This window comes from Crinia signifera, chromosome 2, assembly GCF_055691185.1.
Source record: "Crinia signifera chromosome 2, ASM5569118v1, whole genome shotgun sequence".
NCBI lineage: Eukaryota > Metazoa > Chordata > Amphibia > Anura > Myobatrachidae > Crinia > Crinia signifera.
Window position 1 is genome coordinate 358808469 of NC_139218.1, and position 24659 is coordinate 358833127.

Below are 24659 nucleotides of genomic sequence, written 5' to 3' on the forward strand. Positions count from 1 at the left end.
AAGATAAAGTGGACAATTCTGGATCATTCGCATTTCTGCGCATGTGCATACCTCGACAGTGAGCATACGTGGTGAGTTACACATTAAGGTGGACGGCGAGGGGGGCGAGGCTAGCCCATGCGGACACCAAGGACGTCCCCATGAATGGGATACGGTCGTATTGTTGACCCGACTTAGGTCGACAGTCATTAGGTCGGCAGGCAACAAGGTCGACAGGGTTCTAGGTCAACATGGATGAAGGTCGACAGGTGTCTAGGTCGACATGGGACAAGGTCGACATGGTTTTAGGTCGACAAATGCGTTAGGTCGACAGGTCGTGAGGTCGAAATGTTTTTTTTCACTGTTGAGCCGACATGTGCCGACAGGCGGTATTTCATGCCCTACCATCCACTAGAGCATGGTGGGAGAATGAAATAGTGTGCCGAGCGCAGCAAGGCAATGTGCCCGAAGCATCGCGAACGAAGAGAGCGATGCAAGGGGCTGTGGTTGACTTCCAACTGTGTCCATGTCAACTGTGTCAACATTTGGGTAAAAAAAACTGTGAAAAAACCGACGTCGACCTCGCGATCTGTCGACCTAACCCATGTCAACCTAAAGCATTTGTCGACCTTCTCCCATGCCGACCTAGATACCTGTCAACCTTCATCTATGTCGACCTAGAACCCTGTTGACCTAGTTGCCTGTCGACCCAATGGTGTTGACCTAATGACTGTCGACCTAAGTCAGATCGACAATACGATCCACACCCCCATGAATATGCTGGGTGTTCCCATGGACACGCGGGCGATGCCTGCTGGAGGCTGATGTCAGCCGCGCGCCGCGCGCCCCGTCTTCGTCCAGGCGCACACAAATAAAAGTCGCAAAGGCAGGAGAAATCTCCTTCAGCGAAGACATGTGAGGGGAATGTGTTCTCCTTACACATCTCCTCACATGGTACCAAGGGGAATCGATGGTGGTTGGGGGGGCAAGTATGCAGCGGGGCGGTGTCTCAGGTGCTCGGTAAGCTACAATGTTCAGTTTGCCGGGTAAACCTGAATCAGGCCCAAGGTACTGACCAATTAGCTCTTAATTGTCATTTTTAAACACAGCCTGTAACATGATAAGTAGGAGCTGATTGGTTGTAATTGTATCTCTCTCCAAACTTTGGTAAATCTCCCCTAAAGGTCCCCTCACCTCAGGTTGCTCCATTTAGGAGATGAGAGATGTGATACATTATACTTAGAGAATTCTGGTTCACAGAAGTATTTATTATGCATACCGCAGCCTGTCACATGACAGGTTGGAGCTGATTGGCTGACCATTTTATCACTTTTTGAAGCTTGATACATCTGGCCGTTTACCTTAGGAATCAGAAGGCTAGCATTTCTGTGTGAGAATCAGGATTCAGTAAGTATTGTCCCTATAGTGCAATGTCTGCTTATTGTCTGCTTGAACAAACTCCGATGAGCACACAAGCTGATCACAGTGTCATTTTTTTTATTTTTAAATATGATACCTACCTGGAGTCTGTGGATTGGTGCTCCAGTTAGGGCTGTCATTCATCGGGTTGGGGGGTTGCTGCGGCAAGGGGTGTGGTGCTATATATGTGTAGCTACTTAATATTTATACCTGTAGTCAAAAATTAAGGTAGATAGACCATCATTGCAGTTCACATAGGTACCGATTCTGTGGGTGCTCAAGGGCCCGAGCACCCACGGAAATTGATGAGGACCCACGGGCCTGAGTCACACTGCTGGCCCGCCATATTAACTTGATAGTTTGCGGCCATCTGGGAAACAGTATGCCGGGAAAAGCGTATTCTGTCCGCGGAGAACCTGCACTGTGGGGGCATTTATGTACCTGCACTGTGGGGGCATTTATGTACCTGCACTGTGGGGGCATTTATGTACCTGCACTGTGGGGGCATTTATGTACCTGCACTGTGGGGGCATTTATGTACCTGCACTGTCGGGGCATTTATGTACCTGCACTGTGGGGGCATTTATGTACCTGCACTGTGGGGGCATTTATGTATGTGGAACTCTGTTGCCGTAATTTGAATATTGGAGACAACTGTGCTCCGTAATATAAATTGGTATTATTTTGTGGCCACACCCCTTCCCCATAAAGACACTCCTCTAGATTTTTGGCTTGAGCACCCACCAGCAAAAACATAAATCGGCACCTATGGCAGCTCACACAGGTAGAGCTAACAAAATGGCCACAAACGACAAGGCACGACAAGGCACCAGAGCAGATGTCTGTAAAGGTGTCTAAATTGACCGAAAATTACTAAAATCCCTATTATGATAATGTATATTGACTGAATATATTTGGTATTTGGGACAATCCCAGGACAAAAGAAGGTCACAGCCAAACCTTACTAATCATCAGTGATCCCTGGACATTAAGGACAAAAGGTGACTTTGCTTTGCTAAGTAATCTCAGAACTCAAGCACACAACTTTAATAGAAATTGATCATCAAACTTATAAAGAAGCATAAATGATCTTTTAAACATCCCTAAAGAAAACCCTATAAATGTTGTTACAAACAAGCGCTGCTATGTAAAAAAAAATAATGTAATTGAACAGTTTTAGGACTGAGGAAATTTGTGGGTAGGATTGAGGAAATGCATTGTGATTGTGTGACGGTTTTATTAGAGTAAATACATCAAGTGAATGCAGCTTGGGACATCCGTTTATCTGAGAACAATGTGGTAGAGATCTCCGTGTTTGGCCACATTGGAGACAATTATAATGGGTGACATATCGGACGGAAATGATAATTCATCACATTTGCTTTGTTAGTACAACTTATGTTTGTAAAACAGATCGTTTTCTATTACTCAATTGCACTCTTGCTTAAACCGCATTCCAGAAAATATTTCCTTTAATGGAATATTTCTGTAATTAAAATAACTAAATGCTTAGTGGGTTTCTAATGACGACACTTACTGTAAAAAATTGTTTTAGACTGAGGAGTTTGCTAATATTATTGTTAATATTATTTCATTATACAATTGCTGGCAAGGATAGTGAGGGTTATATATCAAAGCTTGTATACGTGCCTACTTTTGAAAACTAGTTTCAGGGAGTTGGTAGTAGAGTTTTGCACAGCGCCCCATTGAGGAGGCGTGTCATGCTCCACCCAAAGGGCGTGTCTAGTTCCATATATGGAGAGATTGTGAAAAGGGATTGTGAACGTGGCACCTAGAAGCGTGGGTGTGTACTGCTACATCTGAGAGGAATCTTTTATAATGACTTATATCCAAATATAGATGAGCCTCAAAGCAGTTAGTGAGAGCTACTATACTTGGTAAAGTGCTGGGTAATGGTGCTGATGATTCAATGTAAATGTATCTATCTCTCATTCCTTTCCCTCCCTGCTCTTAATTATCTGACCAGGCCATTCTGAATCTTGGGCTGCGCAATTAAATCTACGTACAAAGCGATTTACATGTGTTTTCAGGTATTTTCTGAGTGATTTTGTAAAATCGTTCAGAATTTGCCTGAATGTCGCCTTAAGTTAAGGGCCCATAAGTTCCCACTCACCTCCTCATAGAAGCTAATTAAGTAGGTTTGGCCTGATCTATCCCTCACATATCCATGCTGTTTCCTACGGACAGTAATTTCCCCACTATTGCCAGACTTACCGGTCTATAATATCCTGGATGTATATTACTTCCCTTTTTATATATTTGCACTACATCTGCTATTCGCCAGTCCCCTGGAACTGAGCCTGATGAAATTGAATCTGTGAAAATGAAGTATAAGATATAATGGCCTAGCTATTCCTGAGTCAAGCTCCAGTATAACCCTAGGGTGTAAGCCATCTGGCCCTGGGGATTTATATACTTTGATTTTGCATAGACGCTGATGGACTTCTTCCTCTTCTTCTTCCTTTTGTATTGTAATAATACAGGTTGAGTATCCCTTATCCGAAATGCTCGGGACCACGAGCATTCCGGATAAGGGAATATTCCGGTTTTTGGAATATTTTTTTTTAGCCATACTTACCTGCCCCTGGTGGGTCCCCGATGGTCCCTCGGCGTCCATGGAGTCCTCCGGCGTCCACGGCAGGCCACCAGCAGCGTCTCCGGCGGTCCCAGGAGTGCTTTGCGCAAGTTCCCAGGCGCGCCGGTGACGTCACTCCTGGGACCGCTGGAGACGCCGGAGAGGATGCTGAAGGCCTGATATAGACCCCGGAGGACTTGGTAAGTATTAAAAGAGGGTTAGGAGGGGGGGGGGGGTAAACAAATTTTTTTTTTTAATTATTCCAAAAAACCACGGTTTTTGGAATAATTCGGATACGGGATACCCGACCTGTACCACCATTTGATCCTCTCTAGTAAATCCTGATGAGAAGAAGGCATTTAACTCCTCTGCTTTGTCCTCATCATCAATAATCAATCCTCCTACCTCACGTTTCAGAGGCCCAATATATTCTTTTTGAACCTTTTACCATTGATATACTTAAAAAACTTTTTATGATACATATTGCTTTCCATTGCATTTTGCTTCCCATTTTCCAGTTTAGCAGTTCTTATTTCCTTTTTGCATGTTTCATTACATTCCTTGTATAAGAAAAAGGACTCCTCCTTCCCATCAGAATGAAGGCCCCCATACATGCTGCGATGGCAGCGCGCAATGCGATGCGTTATCGTCTGGATCGCATCGCAACACATCGGGCAGTACCTCGGGCAGTAGAAAAAGTATGTGCAGTACATACTTTTTGTACTGTGCGATGCAATGCCCGCGGGAGCGCGCATCTCATTGCATGCTGCTAACTAAACAATTTAAATGCACTCCTCTTATCAATTTCTTCCCTTAGCTTCTTATTTAGCCACAAGTTTAAAATGACTGCCCTTGCCTTTGTTTCCCATGGGAATAAATGTATGTGTGTATTTTAACTGCAACATTTTAAAGGCCTCCCACTTTTCTTCAGTGTTCTTTCCTTGGCACACTGTACCCCAATCCCTGTAGACTAGAGACTGCTTAAGTATAGTAAAATTAGCTTTTTTAGAGTTTACTAACCTAGTTCAGCGGTTCTCAAACTGTGGGTCCTGACCCCAAAGTGGGTCCCCACCTTATCCGCATGGGGTCGTGACTCCATGTTGCTGACCATCAGATTTCCTAATCTCAGTCAGTGATTCAAGGAGTCTGAAAAAACGGTTGATTTGTCTGTTACTTCCGACTCCTCCCATCATTTTGTGCCTCCACAATGCTGCCATGTCTGTGCTGTCTGCTTATTGTCTGATGGGGTCCCAGAGCAAAATAATTTGAAGACCCCTGATCTAGTTAATCTACATAAGCATAATTGAATGATATTTGTGTGTGTTAACTCATCGTCTTCAAACTTTGCACGCTACCTTATCAAAGGGACAATCTAAGTTTGAAGAGGGGTTTAATCAGATGACCCCTGAAGGGCGCTGTCATAAGAGTCCATGCCATTTTTGTTGTTTTAATGCATTGTGATATATGTCGTTGGAAAGCTTATGGCTTTCTGAATACAACCAGGGCTGCTGAAAGCACCGCTGGGCCCAAATAAAAAAAGGGGTGTTGCCAGTGGAGGGGGTGTGGCCACATCCCTGTAAAACAAAAAACAATTGCAGGTGGCGTTGCCTGTGTGCCGATGCACAGGCTTCTGCTGCTTCTCTCCCCACTCAGCACATCACATGGTACTTAGCAGCATGTGCCAAACTGGGGAGAGAGGCTGTGCGGCAGCAGCCTCTGCTCTCTACTCTCATTGCATGGTCTCTGCAGCGGCAGAGGGGGGCGTGGCAACTAGGCCTCTCCATCAGAGCCGGACCCAGGTAAAAAAAGTATCTGCTCCCCCCCTCTCGACAGCAATACACCACAATAAACAGACTCCCGCAAGTGGACCTTTAACCCCTTGAGTGGTGAGTTTTCCTGGGACAGGACAAACCTACCAGGGTAGGTTTGTCTCGCCCCAGAAACACTGAGTGTTTGGTGGGTGTAGAGTTTATGGTGGGTGTGGAATTAGATTATGTGAAGAAAGGCAGAGTAGTGCAGGGATGACCAGAGCCAATAGGTGGAAGTAGTGACGAGGGAGAAAGAAATAATTTTGACTTGATAAGGATGGATTGATGCGAAGCTTATATACATAACGCCACTGTAGTGCAGCTTATACATATGGTATCCGATTCTGATTCACCCTGGTGATCGGGGTTTGCGCAGACGTAAACCCTGACTGCAAATGGCCGCAGCAATTTGCAATGTCGCCGGGCCATTTTCACGGAGCAGTGCAGGCTGGGGGTGGCGGACTCGGGTACCGACCACAGAAACTACCAGCATTCCATGGGTGTCCCAATGAAAACGCTGGGTGTTTCCATGGGATTGCAGGCAGGGCAAGGTGTGCTGGGGCGCGCGGATGACGTCACATGGCTCACACCACATACCGTACTTAAGCCACATAAATCATAAAGGTAGACGTTTCAACTACACATTTCTAAAAATGTTATAAAAAAAATAATGGGGAAGTATTTGTACGAACATAACAATCAAGATGATACAGTGGAGAGTAAAACAAATTAAATAGTGGAATGGAATGAAATCAGGTTACTGGAGCTGGAACTGGGTTGGCCACTGGACTGGAGCTTGGAACGAATGGAGCTGGAACTGGGTTGGCAATCAGAATGGAACCAGAGATTATCGGGGCTGGAACTGGCTTGACAACTGTAATGGAGCGAGACACTATCAGGGCTGGACCTGGCTTGGCATCCAGAATGAAGTCGGAAACGGCTTGAGCTGGAGTTTGCTTGGCTACCAGAATGAAGTCAGAGGGCCAAATGTAATAGGGTGTGAGAATCACAAAGTGAGAGATTTTCAGAAGTTTCCCATTTTTTAAACCAGCATTTTCACTGCAAAACCAATTTACATTTTGCCATGTAAATTATTGCCACTTGAAAAAAAGAAAAAAGGGCAACGTCTCCTGAAATCTCTCACTCAGATTCTCACACCCTATTACATGGCCCAGAGTCTTCTGCAACTCAACTGGAGCTGGACATGAAGTGACCGTTATCCTAACGTATATGGATATTAGTTTGCTCAGCATAGAGCTGTGTTTGCAAGAGAAGCAATGTCGTACTGGCAATTTGAAAGTGTCCAGGTAGTTTGCTTTATAGTTACTGTTGATCCGCTATTGGCTGCTGCAATAAGCTGGCTGAAAGCAGCATGCTTGGTGGCTGAGAGGTGTCAGGTGACAGAGTCTAACAGGGCTTTGCTCTTATACTGAATCAGGAGGGAACTCTGGAATAGAACTAAGGTGTCAGCATGCTAAAGGAATGCACAGAAGGGAACAAGCTGCTGTAGCGACTGATGTGCAGGGAGGGCAGCGTGCCACAATGAGCATCATCCAGAGACCACAGCATGCTGTGGAGAGTGATTTGAATGAACTGTTCGAGTGGTCCTCAGTGCCAGCCAGGAAAGACACTGCAGTGGTACAGAAATATGTTTAAATCTCCAAAGCATTACAATACAACTTCTCACAGATAATGACAAGAGCGAACATTAAGGGCCATATTCAATCCGGGGTCCCGACAGTCGGACTTCTGGGCCCTTTTAGCTCAGCTCAACTGTAACTTGAGAGACAGAATTCAATGTTCCAGCTGCCAAGTGTCGGAAAGTAGCCGTGTGAAAAAAATGCCCGCAGATTGTTGAAAAACGGGTATGTATTCGACAATCCGCATCAGTTTCCAGAAAGGTCTGACTTGTTTTAAAGTCGGATCTGTTTTGTCAGAATCCACCTTCAATGCTGTCCGAAACGGCAGCATTGAATAGGTGGGGGCTGCTATTTACCCGGCCAGCATTGAATATCCCCTAAGTGTTCCTGATAATCAGTCTGGAAATGGCAATACGTACATGATGGAGAGAGCAGCTCAGTAATTAGCACCAGATCTGTTTCCTAAGGATCCAATATAATAGCCTGGGAGACCAGCTACTGTGAGGCGTGAATCTAGGAAGTGGTATTACCTGTCCTGTCAATGACTTGTGTGTATTAGTAGTCAATATAGATAGACTATATTAAAAAGGCGCTTGATATGGGTGTGCTTGGCCAGAAGCAGCAATCCAGAAAAAAGGAGGAGTCACCTCCGATACAGTATGCACAAGAGAAGGGCGATGGTTGCACAAGAGAAGGGCGATGGTTGGATGCGCTAATGAATAATATAACAATAATTATGTATAAAAAGAAATCTGGTCAGGTGTGAGAAAAGGGAATATACAATTTATTAAACAACACAATAAAAAACACAGTGTAATACACAATATTAAAATTGGTTTAGGACAGAAGGCTAATAGTCACCCATTTAGATGTCCTTGTGCCAGTCCTTGCGAGGAAAAAACCCCAGAGGGTATCACTTGTATATTTATCCAGGGAACACAAAATTTGTAATCCAATTGATAGATACTCTTGGGAGTAAAGAGGATATTTGAGAGATTCCACACCAAAGTGCCGGGCCTTTTAGGAGGTGGCGTACCTCCAAAAGATTTTTGTGGGCCTCGGATGGTGATGGTATGAGAAGTGGGAGTATTCTGGTGCTTTCCACAGCGGAGTACCGGGTCTTAAGGAGGTGGCGTGCCTGCAGGAGATTCTGTGTGCCACGGATAGAGGTGGTGTGACCCTTTCACCCTTGCCAGGTAGTAGCTGGCAATTGTGAAAATAGCCAAGGGTCCTATTAGGGTGATTACCCTAATAGGACCCTTGGCTATTTTCACCCTTGCCAGCTACTACCCTTGCCAGCGTTCATACCCACAAAAATCTAAGGAACCCCACTCGTAAGTGGCTCATCACTAAATTATATTGGGATAACAAAGTGGACTGGTCACACCACCTCTATCCGTGGCACACAGAATCTCCTGGAGGCACGCCACCTCCTTAAGACCCGGTACTCCGCTGTGGAAAGCACCAGAATACTCCCACTTCTCATACCATCACCATCCGAGGCCCACAAAAATCTTTTGGAGGTACGCCACCTCCTAAAAGGCCCGGCACTTTGGTGTGGAATCTCTCAAATATCCTCTTTACTCCCAAGAGTATCTATCAATTGGATTACAAATTTTGTGTTCCCTGGATAAATATACAAGTGATACCCTCTGGGGTTTTTTCCTCGCAAGGACTGGCACAAGGACATCTAAATGGGTGACTATTAGCCTTCTGTCCTAAACCAATTTTAATATTGTGTATTACACTGTGTTTTTTATTGTGTTGTTTAATAAATTGTATATTCCCATTTCTCACACCTGACCAGATTTCTTTTTATACATAATTATTGTTATATTATTCATTAGCGCATCCAACCATCGCCCTTCTCTTGTGTGTATTAGTGTCAACAGGATTTGTACTAAATCCCGGCGGTCGGAATCCCGGCGTTCAAAATCCAGGCCGCAGAAATCCCGACAAGGGGATACGTTAATCGCCCTCCCTTGCGGGCTCGCTGCGCTCGCCACGCAGCAGGCCCAGTGCCTCGCTACGCTCAGCACACTAATTTATTCTCCCTCTGTGGGTGTCCTGGACACCCATAGAGGGAGGAAGTGTTGGGATTCAGGCGTCGGGATTTTGAACGCCGGGATTGTAACTGCATCCCATGTCAACCTAGCAAAGAGCCCGGTGCTGGTTTTAGAAATACAGGAGATCCCAGGTATTTTTACAACTGTATTTCTTGAACCAACACTGGCTCAAACAGCCCAGGCCTGGTTGTACTCGGGAGGGGAGACCCCCAGCATTTTTTTTTTAAATTGATTAGGTACTTGTGTAGTTTCACAGCGCCGCCGCGCGCACAGTCTGTCTCAGAAACTTGGCAGCTTGCCACTCTAGCTATAATGTAATGTATTGTAACGTAGCGCTGCGCGTGCCACTCTAGCTGTAATGTAATGAAATGTAGCGTGTAAACAGGACACAAACGGGGCTTCTAAACTACACACCCCGGCACACCGCTACCAAAGGGGGTGTCCCCAATGTAGACGCTAACATTTTAGGCGCTTTTAGCGTCTGAATTCACACTCCCAGCACTTTGCGCGCATAGTCTGCTGCTTAGCCCCACGCGGACAGCGTAAGGTAGTCAGTAGTAGCACTGTGTGAGAGACGGAGGTGTATGATGGCAGTGGCGAACCTGACTATGGCGATGGAGCGTCTGACTCTGTTTAGTCTGCCGCAGATGGAAGAGGCGGTGGCTTTCCTGCAGGCCCACCAGTTCCTGCCGAAGACCCAGACCTGCCCCAATGGCCACCCCATGAGGCTGAGCGTCAAAGAGCGCATGTGGCGCTGCCACATTCGCAGCTGCCGGACGGTGAGCGTGAGGTCCGCGAAGTGGTTTCGGGGGTCTCACCTCAGCTTCGTGACCCTGATCTGGTTCCTCTATTGCTGGGTGGAAGAGCTGACCAGCATCAAGTTTTGCAACCGCCAGCTCAACATCTCGCAAAAAACTGCGGTCCAGTACAATAACCTCATGAGGGAGGCATGCACGGTAGACCTGCTGGCGCAGCCTCAGCAGCGGATCGGAGGACCGGGTCACATCGTGGAGGTGGACGAGAGCCTCTATGTCAAGAGGAAGAGCAACGTGGGACGGCTCCTGCCCCAGCAGTGGGTGTTCGGGGGCATCTCGAGGGAGACCGGGCAGTGCTTCATGACTGCGGTGGAGCGGCGGGATGCGGCCACCCTGATGGCTGCCATAGAGGCCCATGTTGAACCAGGCACCACCGTGTACACAGACTGTTGGAGGGCGTACAACACCCAGCAGCTCGAGCAGGCCGGTTACCTGCATGGGAAGGTCAACCACAGGTATCATTTTGTGGACCCGGACACTGGGGTGCACACCCAAAACATAGAGCGCCTGTGGGGCAGCTGTAAGTGGTGCAATAAGCGCCAAAGGGGGACCGCGCGCCATCACCTGGACACGTACCTCCAGGAATTCATGTGGAGGCAGAGTTTAGGCACCCAAGTTCCCTTCAAACGCATCCTTCATGCTCTGACCCTGCTCCCCCTGATCGAGAAGGATGAGGACAGCGCCGAGCCGGCCGACTCCTCTGCAAGTGGTGGCGGTGATGACGCAGCAGCTCCTTCCTGTTCCTCTCACCAATCATTACTTTTTCCCTAATATTGGACTGTTCTTAACGTTGATTAGCTACTGTTCTTTGAATCATTTTTATCCTCAGTTCTCACAGTTAAATTTTAACTAAAAACCAGTTAACAGTTACCAAAAATGTTGTCATTACTGTCTTAGGTGTATGAGTGTGCAGGTGTGAATGTGTTCTTGAGACAGCACCACTATCCACGCCATCCCGAAGAGCGGTGAGTGCAGCGAGCCCAGCGAGGGGCGGCGGTACGCGTCCTACGACCTTTTCATACCCCCACTATCCACGTCGGCGTGGAGTTGATTTAATAGTGTGGTGAACGCAGCCTCCACACCTGTGAAGCCCGCGAGGGGACGCGGATAGCTGTGAGGTTTTTTTTATGCTGGATTCATGGGCAAATTCAGCCATACAAATGATAGTCAATTAGACAGTCTGATAGAACTCGACGGCTTTTGTAGAAGTTGTATCTGATGTCACTCACTTGAACAAAATTGCCATCTGAATTTGTAATTTGCATCAAATTTTGTACAAAAACTTTTTTATTGATACTTTATCATTGTGAAGAAAATTAGAATAAACATAAATTTTATGTACCAATGTATGACTATTAATGTACTAAAGTGGTGAAATAGACAGAGCGCACATCTATCTCTTTTTTCAGTATATGTATACACACACACACACACACACACACACACACACATATATATATATATACATACACACACATACATACACATATATACACACACACACACACACACACACGTGTAACACTGTGTGTGTGTGTGTATATATATATATATATATATATATAAATAAAATTTTATGCACATCAAATAATTGCTCCTTACTTTTAAGTAATATTATATTTTACGGGGCGTGTGGTGCCTGAGGAGGGAAGCCAGGAGAGATGAGAACTAGTTGTGTATCTCCGTAGCTAGCTGCTTGCGCTCGCCAAAACCGGAGAGCGGCCACCCTGCACAGCATTAATGGGCTGTGGGAGTGTACGCGGTGACGCAGCAGCCGCACCAACCAATGGAGGGGAGGCGGCTGCCGCGTCACCACGTCCCCTCCCATGCTCCCAGGAATGCCGTGCGCGGCGATGTCATGCACTCACAACGGCGGGTGAACAGGTCTGTTTATCCCTGCAAAGAAAAATCTGCTGGTTAAATGACAAGCGGAGGCTAATGCTAGTCGGGCCGCTTGTCATAGTAATAAAGGTCTGTGCAGCGGGCCAGACATAAGTGTCTCGCGGGCCGCATCCGGCCCGCGGGCAGCCTGTTGCCCACCACTGATCTCATTTGTAATCAGTATTAGACTGCAAGCTCTAATGGGACACAACAGCCCTTTGTGGTGTCGACCACACTCTGCAACCAAATAACTTCACGGAGAGGGCAGTGGGGCCACAAGTATTGGGAAAAACGGTTGTCGACATGAGGGTCCAAAGAATGCTCCGGCAGCACTGCAGCAGCCACTCTGCTAGCCAGATGCAGGGACTCCAGTGCCTCTGTATGACAGCACTGCTTGCACATCCCAAGTTATGGCATTGGTCAGGGACAGTTCTGAGCAAATAATAGGCCACTTTAATTTCTCAGCTTATGTCAGTTTATCAGACAGGTTTAAGGATACTTTGATGGTATAAATAACATTCAAAACAACAGAATAATATATAACTGCATTCAACGTTTAAAACCTGGGTTTCATTCAAGCATTTAAATAATTTCAGAAGGTATTCTAAATGCAGTTATCCCAAACAAAGAATACTTTTAAACATTATCTAGATAACGGGGAAAATTACACAAAGTTTGAGAAACCCCAATTCCAAACTATGCATTGTACTCCCCCTAGTGGTCCATTTTTCCAACTACTCATCAAAAAGTATGCAAAACACATTTTCCTATTTCCCATATACCCTTTCTGCTTCAAACAGTTCTACCATGCACCTATGTGCGTCTAATCTTGTGCAAACTATATCTTATGATAATGTGCTATTGCTAGCACATAAGAATATATATCAGGGTTGCCTACTTGCTGGCTGCCCTCCCCAGGACATCCAAGATTTCTTCTTTTCTTAAGAAAGTCAGCTTTATAATTGCATACCCATTCCACAATGTTATACAGCAGAATGGGCTATTTGCATGCAGACTGTACTGGTAAGTAAATGCATGAAACCTCAATGAAATGACATTATACTCATCCAAAGTGTTTGTTTTCATGAAATTGACCATTTTAATGCACGTGTGTGATAGAATCGGGGGTCAAAGGGGGGGGGGGGGGGGGGGGGGGGGGGGAGAGACAGGGTGCAAAAGATACAACCAGCTCTAACGGTGAGGTGGAACTAGTTCAGCTGTGCCTTGGCACTGCACAGTAATTGTATCAGAAAAGCATTTGTTTGCAATGGGGTGCCAAAAACTCCAATGAACAGGGATAATTGCCTTAGAGGCACTTAGGATGTGTTGGAGCAATGTTTTTTTTTTTTTTTTACTTAAAGAGAGCAGGACCTGTGTACTAGATTCAAGAGCCAGAAGCTGGGGTAGAGGGGCAGGTCTTCATTGATGATAACATTGGTCACCTCTACAATCTTAGGCCAGTATGGCTGAAGGAGAGTACATTCCCACCAGATGTGGAGAGAGAGTACCAACCACTTTCTCACATCTCCAACAAGTGTTGGGGACTCCCGGGTAAATCTTAGCCAACATGCTAGGGCATCGATACCATCGTGTGAGTACTTTGTAATGTGTTTCCAATGTCAAAACATTGACAGAGGAAGAAAAGGTATTCCTGAAAATCTCTTCCCAGTCATCTTCCCCTATTAGATCCACCTCCCAATCGGTTACAAATTTATGTTGAGAAGAGAATCTCTGCTCTATTATCAGTTTATAGAAGGTGGATAGGGTATGTCGAGGGTATGTTTGGGAAAGGCACATTTTCTCAAACATCGTGGTCTCCCGTCTTTTGGCCATAGGACAGAATAGTTTCACCAGGAAGTGTTTAAATTGTAGATATCTCCATATTTCATTATTTGCCAAATTCCACCTGGCTTGTATCGTAGGAAAGGGTAGCACTCCCGAAGAGTCTAATAGCATGCCTGCCGTCCTAATGATTGGTCCTCTGATCTAACGTGCTGCACGTCAGATCAGTTGGGATTGGGAGCAGATTGCATGTGCTTTTAATAAAAGCACATGCAATTTGTATTTAGATGGCTCATACAACCAGTCATGGAACACTCCCTCCCTGACTTCTAACAGAGAAGAGAAGTGCAGCTTCTGGGCGGCCCGTGGCAGTGAAGATGTTGGGAGCCGCAGAAGCTTCCAAGCGGTAGACGGGCGGGCGGCTGAAGAGAGCGGTGGATGTCCTTTTGCACAATTCTGTCACTACTCTGAAAACAAATTTTCAGAGGATTGCTGCATTCGGGCTATTTAATAATGGTGTAGTGCAGCAGATGTGAGCAGATTGGTAGTTGCTGGCAACCTATACATTAAAAAAAAAAAATTGATTTTTGGTACTCCTATCCTTTTGATCCTATTAGGCCAGCCCACTATGTAAATGAAGCATCAATCATACAGCAGACAGATTGTGAGTACATTGTGTGTCCAAAAACCACCAAGGAATGCAGCGTAGTTGAAGGGAAATTGGACACAATCATGATTGTAAGACCAGTCTTTCAGATGTATGGCCACCTTAAGGTGGAAGAGGGAAATTATAACCCTTTCACACTGACAAATATTTCCAGGGTTATTGCACATGAACGGGCAACAACCCAGCAAACTGGTCAGTGTGAAAAGGTCCTGGTCCAATGTGCCGGGATTTCATCCAAGTTCCTGACCAGGGTTGGACCTTTGACGGTCGTGGGTTGACGGCAATGTGAACGGGTATCCCAGGTCCCGTTCACTGCACTGTAAAAGCGCCGCTGGGAGATAAAGACATCTCCCAGTGCCACCCCGGCCTCCCGATTAGGTCACCTGCCTGGCTTTATGCCGGGGTAGGTGGATAGCGTGAAAGCGCTTGCAAGCCAGGTTGCCGCCGGGATATTGTACCTGGCTTGCAAGCGCAGACCACTGTGAAAGGGGTATATGTTCCCCCACCTCCCCAGGACAACTTTAAGCCCCAGATAGAACCATTAAGATGTACTGCGGTACAATAAGTCTCCATTTATTATAGAAGCACAGTCTTAGATGGAACTGGAAGAATTGTAACAAGATAATCTGTGCATAACACTCCAATAATGTCACCGACAGGAATTCAGCTATTAATGAGGACAAATTGCATTTACTCAGTTTGTGTGCATGACATGAACTAGATGACTTCATAGTATATGTATCACTTCTAAACCCTGATAACAGACATTTATGGAAGCCAAACAATTTAGTTCTATCTGGGCAATTCCTGCTTTAAGATCTCACAGGCTTATTGCATTTTCTGGATCACTGTGTGGGATCGGAAGCTTTATGAAGTCATGAGAAATATTTAAAATGTACAATTCACGCTGTGGCAGGAAGGTTCATTCACAGTTGGAGACATGGGATGAGGTTCACGAGCACACTAGATAGAGACACACTGTTCTACATGCCTGCTTTATGTAACATAGCACTGTAGCCAACTAGCCACTCGCTGAACAGGAACCAAGTCCTGTTCTACCAAACATGTAATACATCCCCAATATCTCCTCAAAAGGTATTTTTTTCTATGTTTTTTAGAAAAACCAAGGACAATAGATGCTGAAGACAAGTATTTTACAATGGAGACAAATGAGACTGCATTGGACACAGGCTCGTCTTCACCTGATTGCAAATTCTGGGCAAACCAATGTACTATAGCCTACTATATACATTTCTTTATGTTAAAATAATAATAATAATAATAATAATAATCACAACTTGCCACTCAAATAGTGCCGTGCTAGGTCTCCACATACTTCCATAAACTGAATGGCTCGTTACTGGGTACTCTGGCTTCTGCCTGGCTGCTCCGATTGCTGCCTGCAAATTTTAATTGTGAATTACACACATTCTCTATCGGTTACCAAGAAGCTCTGCCAGTATCAGAATAATGGGCAGATATGCCTTGACCCAGCCAGCCAATGAGCCCTAGAATCAAGGGGCAATGAGCAGCAGTGTGCCATACATTAAGATGGCCCTGATTGGACGATAAGCTTGGTCCATTAGTTTCAGGTTTCGAAAGGTGGACCTATGCCTACAATACCTCAACTCAAGACCTAGGGGAACCCCAATAGTATGATTTTGCATAGGCCATTGCTTAAGCACATTAAGAACATATTTTAAATAATCAAAAAGTGGTTCTGCTGTGGAGAACGACTTGAGGGTTATCATAGATGATAATTTGGGAAATAGGGCACACTGCTCAAGTGCAGCAGCAAACAGGACACTGGCATGCATTAAAAGGGCAATGGATTCAAGGGATTGTACAAGGTATTGGTGCCTTTACAAGCATTGGTGAGACTAAGCTAGTAAAAGGTCTCAAATCACTAGAATACAAAGATAGGTTAACCAGGCCGAACATGTTTTCACCGGAGAAACGGAGGTTGAGAGGTGATATGATTACTATGTTGAAATACAGGATTGGGAATCATAAAGAACTGGGAGAAGATTTGGTCACTAACAGGCCTATACTTCAGCCACGCGGGCATGTACTGAGGCTCGAGGAAAATACATTCTAATACTGAATTACAAAAAGGATTCTTCACCATTAGAGCAGTAACATTCTGAAACTCATTGCCGGTGGGTTGGTTACAGCAACTACTGTTAATGAATTTAAATCAAAACTGGATGCATGTTTGGCCACTAAGGAAATCCTATAGATATGACTTACTCAAGTCAGTAGTTACAAGTTAGATAGGTTAAACTTGATGGACCAACGTCTATTTTTCGACCCTAATTACTACAGTAGGTCACAATTATTTCACTTGTGACTCTGGGAAGAAATTTGGAAAACGTGTAATGTTAGAGTTTCCTGAGAATTGGAATTAGTAAACCCCGGTAAAAAGGTGCACACCTTAATTGTTCACGATATATCATGCATATTATGGGGGTTATACAGACATGATCGCTGTGCGAATTTGCACTGAGACAGATTATCAAACAACTGTGCATATGTCTGGGCCGCAGATATTACATAAGTACCGTTTTTTTTGTTTGTTTTTTTACACGAATACGATGTCGTTATTTAATATCCACACCTCGTGTAAGTGAAAATCTGCAACATTGGACAAGCACTATAATCAAGACAATTACTTCTAAATCAGTATGTATAAACGCTTGAATGACCCATGGGAATATTGTTTGAAAAAAAAAATATATATATATATAGCGCAAGATTGAATTGTGAAATTGATAACATACAAGTGTTGTGTTCACCTTGAATATAATCTGTGAACTTGGACTATGGGGGGTTTGCAATCTCCCGCCACTATTTCCCCCACCCTATTCAATGCGGTCTTCAGCGACAGCATTGAAGCGGGATCACGGCAGAACAAGCACAACTTTAGAAGCTGCCAGGCCCATTCTGCCGATAACGGCAATGGATTGTCGTGATCCCGGCGGCAGATTGACAATCCCCAGCCTTTTTCATGGCCACGATCAGCAGGCGGGACATTGAATCCTGCCTGCCGATATGCCGTTGGGCAAACCGCAAACGGGACAGAATCGCGACTGTCGGGAGGGATCGACAGCCGTGATCCTGGATTGCATAGCCCCTATATTGATAGTTATTTGCCCAAGTACTCAATATCAGCGCTAGAGAGGTAATCCTTAGAGGTTTTTTAAAGTAAAGTCCAAAATATCCAGGATTAGGACAGTCTCCCAGAATGGTATGGTAGTTATGGATGTAGTGATCCTCCGAGTAGGAAATAGAATAGAAATAATATATAGTGCATAACGTTTGACACAACAAAATTTAATGAAGGTTTGCACTTACAATTTGAAGACGATTAAAAAAGCATGTAAGTGCAAACCTTCATTAAATTTTGTTGTGTCAAACGTTATGCACTATATATTATTTCTGTTCTATTTCCTACTCAGAGGATCACTGCATCCATAACTACCATACCATTCTGGGAGACTGTCCTAATCCTGGATATTTTGGACTTTACTTTGAAAAACCTCTAAGGATTACCTCTCTAGCGCTGGTATCAATGCAAACATTTTTGTACACTTCTATGGTTCCCTAAGGTGGTTTAAGAATAACACCTTGAATTGTAATAAGCTGCTGGAGAGTATTGTTTCCGCACCTATCATATCACCCAGTTACCCCCCTTTTTTCACAAGTATTCAATACCACCGAAGTTTCCCTACTCATCCCCTCTAAATCTTCTTATCCTAGGACGAAAGTATGAAGTGGCACTAGAATGTTCTGCTAAAGATAAAAAATATATTTTGCGCACCAAGTAACTCTGTAGACCGTATTAACACACACAAAAACCTCAGGTTATTTCTTGTATCCTTTATTAAAAAATACTGCTGTACACATGAAAACTGAAAGAAAAAAAAATATATATAACTCAATAAAAGATGGGTAGCATTTGGGGATCATGACACTAGAACTTAACATACAGGTGATAGGGAAGTCGCTGATAATACAGAGTGGATGCCAGGGCAAATAAGAATAATGTACCCTTAAGTAATATTTACAAGGCAGGAAAAAATAAGTGTTACAAGTGTACACATATGTAAAAGAACTCACATGATTTATTTTTTTCTGTGCTTTTATCTCTGCTGAAAAAAACAAGATGTTCTTGTATCCCATTGTAATGTATCCTAAGGATGCATGCCTGGGCTGTTTATACAATACAATTTGCCACCAGGTTTGGTTACCCTTTGTGAGCATGTTTTTAAAAGTATTAACAAAAAGGTATAAAGTTAACTGTGGTGGTGGTTGTCGCGCCCCCCGCCCCCCACCCCCCCCTTCCCGAAATACCTGTGCAAAACCGTAAACCCTCAATGTTTTTGAAAAGACTGCAACTTAAAATAAAAAAAGTGCATGCGTTTACTGGGTTACCTTTTAAATATTTTTTTTTCCTTATTTGTTTTATTACGAAATCCTGAGATTAGTGTATGGCCTGAAAAAAATATAATGGTTGCAGGATCCAAATCTGTTTCTTGTATATTTTTTATTCTTTTTTAATATTGCGAGTTGTATGCTGGTCAAATAACACTGAAATCACGCTCATCTAACATTTTGCTTTTCACAAAAACATTGGTCCCAAAAAGGAGGAAAAAAAAAAGGAGTACTACTGTAAGCTAAATATCCATGATCCCCACATTGTATAGAATGCAAAATGTACCTATGATTTAGAGCTTCTAACTCTTCCAGTATTGATAAGAAAAAAAACAAAAAGACCTGAATTTACAGAAAACAAAAACCATGTATGGTTGAACACTCTTGCCCCCTCTGCTCTCCACACTACCACCATTCTTAAAAAAAAAAGAAAAAAGAAGAAATAAAAATATGCAGTCTGCTTATAAAGCATATTTGTTTGTAGAATACAAGTACTTCTGTTTTGTACAAAAAATTGCAATATGATTTGTCAAAAACATATAAAAAACAGCTGCTTTGTCTATTATACACAAGCTAATGATAAAAGACAGTTCTTACTCAAAAATCCTCTTCATAATGGCAATAGGTTTATAGTCTTTTTGAAAGAAAAAAAAAAAGCATTCGTGGGAAGCTGTAACAATTTCTCAAGGCGGCCATTTTGTTTTAGGAAACTGAAAACAAAAATAAAATGAATGCAATATAATTTACTTCCGCTGATCACTGTCAACAGTTTCCATATGTAAATTAAGTAACGGCGGTCTAGGTTGCCTGACTTTGAAAACGAAAATGCTTCTGTTCTCCAATTTAAAGTACCTGTGGGAATTTATTTTTTTTAAGTTAAAAATAAAGGACACCTGATTGTGAATCATTAAAATATATGGTGATACACCTAAAAAATAGGAGATATTTTTTTTATTTCTTGGACGGGCATCTGAATATTAATCTGTTATTCAAGGTACAGAAAGGACTAGTGATATATTTATATATTTATGTTCAGTGCTAAGAGGCAATGGCCTCCACTACTCACTATGCCCTCCCTGCCCAAACAAAAATTCTATATCATTTGGCAGTTATTAACACAAGTATGTTTTTAAGCTAAAAATTCACTGAGCTATTGGTGCCGCAGTGTTAACCTATACTGGTAAGACAAAGGGACGGGGCCTGGTACACAGAAGAAAGTTTCAGACAAAAACATTTCCAGGGGCTTACAACAAAACATTCCCACCGAGGGGCCAAGTCGGACCTTCCCACAAATGATCCTGGCACAAGTATACTGTTCCATTCAGTAAGTCTTAACAGTGTCTCTGTATCCAGTGTAACGTACCCTAGCAAAGTTGTGGTTCTGAAAAGGATAATAAGGTTTATGTATTTGTGTTCCTGAACCAAAAATAAAATAAAAAATTATGGCAATTGACACAACATAAAATGTGAAAACCATTGCATAAATGTATAAAGCAGAAAACAAATGTACAGCATTTTCTCAAAAGGCGCTGGTTGTGTTTTGTTTTTTGTTGTTTTTTTTATTTTTTTAATAGATAAAAAAATTGCAGCTCGTTGAAGGTAATCGTGCACGGTGACCTAGTTAAACACTGATTCCTTTTGAATGGTAAAAGTGGACGATCCTTTCACTTGTTCCTATACACCTTCACAAACCAGTTTGTTGATCAACAGTAAGTGACACCAGTTTGCATACAGCACATTTCTATGGAGGGTAAGAAGAAAAAATAAAAATAGCAGTTTTTATGGAATTATTCCACTATCTGGTCCATGTACACTATCAGGACACAAGCTATGCACAACTTGCAATATCCATGATGACACTGTGCCCCTGAATAAAGGTTCAAAAAAAGTTTTCCCTTAAGTGTCAGAAAGTCTTCAAATTAAAAGTAGTGCATACGAGTTCAAAAAAATAAAACCGGAACATCATGCACCCGATGGTGTTCCTAGATTTAAAACAAAATTCTTCACAGATAAAGCCACCGTTGGCAGCCTTAGCTTGTGTTAACTGAAAATACCATTCTTCCCTTCAAGTAACAGTGTACCTGACTGAAGTGCAAGCAGCTTTTGCTCATCTCCTGTTGATTCCCGATTGTGAAATGAGATGACAACGACAACTCAGCTGTAGTGCAATTTGCTATTGGTTTACTTCCTCAGCAATGTCCGGCATGCTTTGAGCAAATACTACAACTGCCCGTTTGCGGCTGCAATCAGTTCTTGAAACGTATTTTCACAGCAGCGTTTGAGGTCACTGTAAGTTACCACAAGTGCACTCTTCTCATCTCTGGAAATGAGGCTGATTTTCTCCGGCACGCCAGCGTCTAACTGCAAAGAGCAGGGGGGAAAACTGAATGAATAAACGATGATGTGGGCACAAAGATCGCATAAGAAAAAGTAAAAAATGACCGGCTTGGTTTTACCTTAGGGTGTGAACAGCGTAACGTACCCAGATGCTAACCACACATTACACTGCATGCATTACCTTGTTTAGACAAGATACAATATGACTGAGGTCAATCCAGGGAGTTCCTGCCTCGGTCACCTGATGGAAAAGATGATCCCTAAAGAGTTTAAGCAGATATCTGTCCCCCGTTTCCGACCAGGTCGGGTCTTTTTGGAATCTGAGGATGAACAAATAAAAAAAAAACAGAACAAATATTTAAATGTGATAACAGGTGAAGTACCAGACTCGCCATTTAATCTATATCAGTTTCTTTCAAATGTGTGTTCTGCAAAAACCAAAAAGTCCTGGAATACAATAAGCAATAACAATAATACAAGTAATGTGCAACGGACAAACAGAACAATGGTTGCAGTCATCACTCTGCAGGACAAGGTGCAGCAGCAGGGATAATGTTGTACATAATGTATCAATTCATAGTTCTGTAAAGCTACACATAAGCCCTGTTGACTTCCCCAGATCACAGTCCGTGATCTGGGAAGGCCATTGCACATCTATTGGCCTCCCTAAAGAGGACAAGGCAATATAAGTTACGATGGGGACGAGAAAACCTACATATAGTATATTCCAACACTGTTGGGGAGGCTGGGTCAGAGATTGGTAGGTACAACAAAGTACAGTACATAGTCACATAACATCTTACTCTGGTCTTTCGTTTATTGTTCCCAACTTTGCCAGGAGCCTGAACAATCGTCCATTCTGAACCTCCTAGGGAAAAGACAAAAACTCACACAATGACTTTTGGGGGAGAAGGAGGACACAGGAGATTGTCAGAACATAAAACACTACAATCATCAATTAGATCATAATGAAAAAATGCCTACCATTTCTATAACGTCAGACATGAGGTGAATATAGCTCAATTATAGAATAATAAAGACAGAATGATGATCACCAGAAAGACACCAGCTGGCCACAAGGTTGGCCATATATAATAATAATAATAATTATTATTATTATAATAATTATAAGTATTAAAATTGCAGTCCTATTTTACACATTTATGCAATTTTTGCACATGTAGGGAAACACTGGGGCTTATAGTGTATGGGTCCTACTTGCCCACATGGCATTGGCTCACCTCCTACTTCTCAAAATAGGACCTGGACCATTTTCAGCTGCAGGCCCATTAGGCCTGGAATCCGGTCCTGGTTTGAGTCCTGTCCTATAAATTTAAACCTCCCAGGAAAATCTCGGTTTTAGCCTCAGACAAAGCTAATCAGTGCTCACACCTGCATGAGTGTGATGATAAAAGCCTGCAGCCTATACAGAAAGTCTCTCAATTAACTGGGGAGCAAACTGCTGGCTTGCAGAGAGACACCATTACTACCTGAAGTGAGTGCTGTGTTGAACCCTTGCTTTGGTGAGCTGGATAGTAGGGTCCATCTCATACAAAGTAACAAATTTTAGTAATGCAAATGTTATTCTCAGACAAACTAGAATTTAGATTCTTTTTTTGCATAGGCTTCACATTAAAATAGCTGCTTCTATTTGTACCAAATACCCTGGACTGGCATATTCCTATTTCTACCTGAAGGAGACGGCATACCTACCCGATCTGCCTGCATCATATAATACTTTACTGTTACAGGGTGAAGGAGTACAAACCAGACAAGCCAACAAGAGCTGAAAAGCCATCATGTAACAGTTACATAATGCAAAAGTCCCAAATAACCCGACAGTAGCCAGGATGTTAGTGACTGTATATAATCTTTAATGCGAGTCTATTGAACTCCATTTAGTAGGAATCAATGGCCTCATTGCCAAAATATGAATACAAGGGAACGTATGTGTAGTACTCCCCCCCCCGCCCATAGATTTGTGTTCTAAAAGCTCAAAATCGAACTAGTAGCAGTACATTCAAACAAAGCATCACCAGGAAAATAAAAAAACAGAGTGAGAGAACGTAAGCAGCCATCAGGGTGTGTCCATGTATGGTGTCTTATAACAGTGGAACATAGTCTTCTGTGTTATACAGCAGTGACATGTTCTCAGCACATAAACCTTCCATTTCAGTGTTTGACCCATTTACCTTTGCAAGGTCCTCCTCTATGACATCATTGCGCATCTGTGCGGCATCCAACTGAGTATAAAACCTAGCACCGATCATTGGCATGATGTCATTTACACTACGCAAGCGGTTTTGGTCTGTCAGCAGGTATCTGTACATATAAAAACATAGATACGGCTCAAAGTTAGATATTGTGGTGTGCATTTAAAGCGAATATTATTATAAAAAGGCAATTAATACCTATGAGTTAAAGCAGATCCATGTCACCAGGTCCTGTTGCTTTTTACATATGTAGTAAGTATGGTAATTAATGCAGCATCCTTTTTGGCATTATGATATTACCTATCATCATTACCACTCACCCATGTAGCAATTTTAGCAGATTGCTTCAGCTTCCTATTAATATTTACTAATAATAACCTCTTATTAGGGTGACACCATAGGGAACTTGGCTTGTTCTGACTTGGCGGCAGGGGGGAGGGGGTTCTTGTGCCCTGGGCTTGTATATTAGTGGTAGGAACCCACTTAAAGATGAGGTCCTCTGGACATGGTAAGTGGGCCCATATATTTTTGGCCATATTTTATGCCGAGCACCTGTTAAATTGCAGAGATTACGGTTATTATTATGATTACTGATTCCTTTCTGCAGGTCATAGGCACCAACATCAGGGTTACCTTGGAATCTCTTTAGCCTAGAATAGACCATTTTATTTATTGTGCGCTCCCCCAGACAGGCCGTTTTTAGCTGCAAAGCAGTCCGAGCTAGAATGGGTAGGGTAACATTCTATAGAAGAAGGCATAGGGCAGTATCAAAAGGAAGGCCATCTTGGAATCTAATGGTGTGTACACACGGTGAGATTCCTTTGCTATTCGACTTGCTATGCAATCTTTGCTAACTCATGTGCTATTTACATACAATTCATGCTATCTGCATTAGGTTTCCACTATATAGTCATTGCTGCCCCGTCTATCCGGGTTTTGATTTGTGCTGTCCGGGAGCGCGCATCAGGATTGCAAGGTAAAAAACCTGTGTGATCCCGATGCGATTTTGACTATAAAGTCAA

At 43.3% G+C, this 24659-nt stretch overlaps 1 protein-coding gene across 1 annotated transcript in view; it reads right to left on the bottom strand.

Moving 5' to 3' along the window:
• Positions 1–18517: 18517 nt before the first annotated feature.
• PAN3 (poly(A) specific ribonuclease subunit PAN3) overlaps positions 18518–24659 on the bottom strand; it is a 69361-nt gene continuing 63219 nt past the window's right edge. The window contains exons 16-19 of the mRNA XM_083169860.1: positions 23617–23746; positions 22228–22292; positions 21606–21744; positions 18518–21448 (exon numbers count right to left, since the gene is read on the bottom strand). Coding sequence (XP_083025986.1) covers positions 21308–21448; positions 21606–21744; positions 22228–22292; positions 23617–23746 — 475 coding nt within the window. The 3' untranslated portion in view covers positions 18518–21307. The remainder of the gene's footprint in view (positions 21449–21605; positions 21745–22227; positions 22293–23616; positions 23747–24659) is intronic.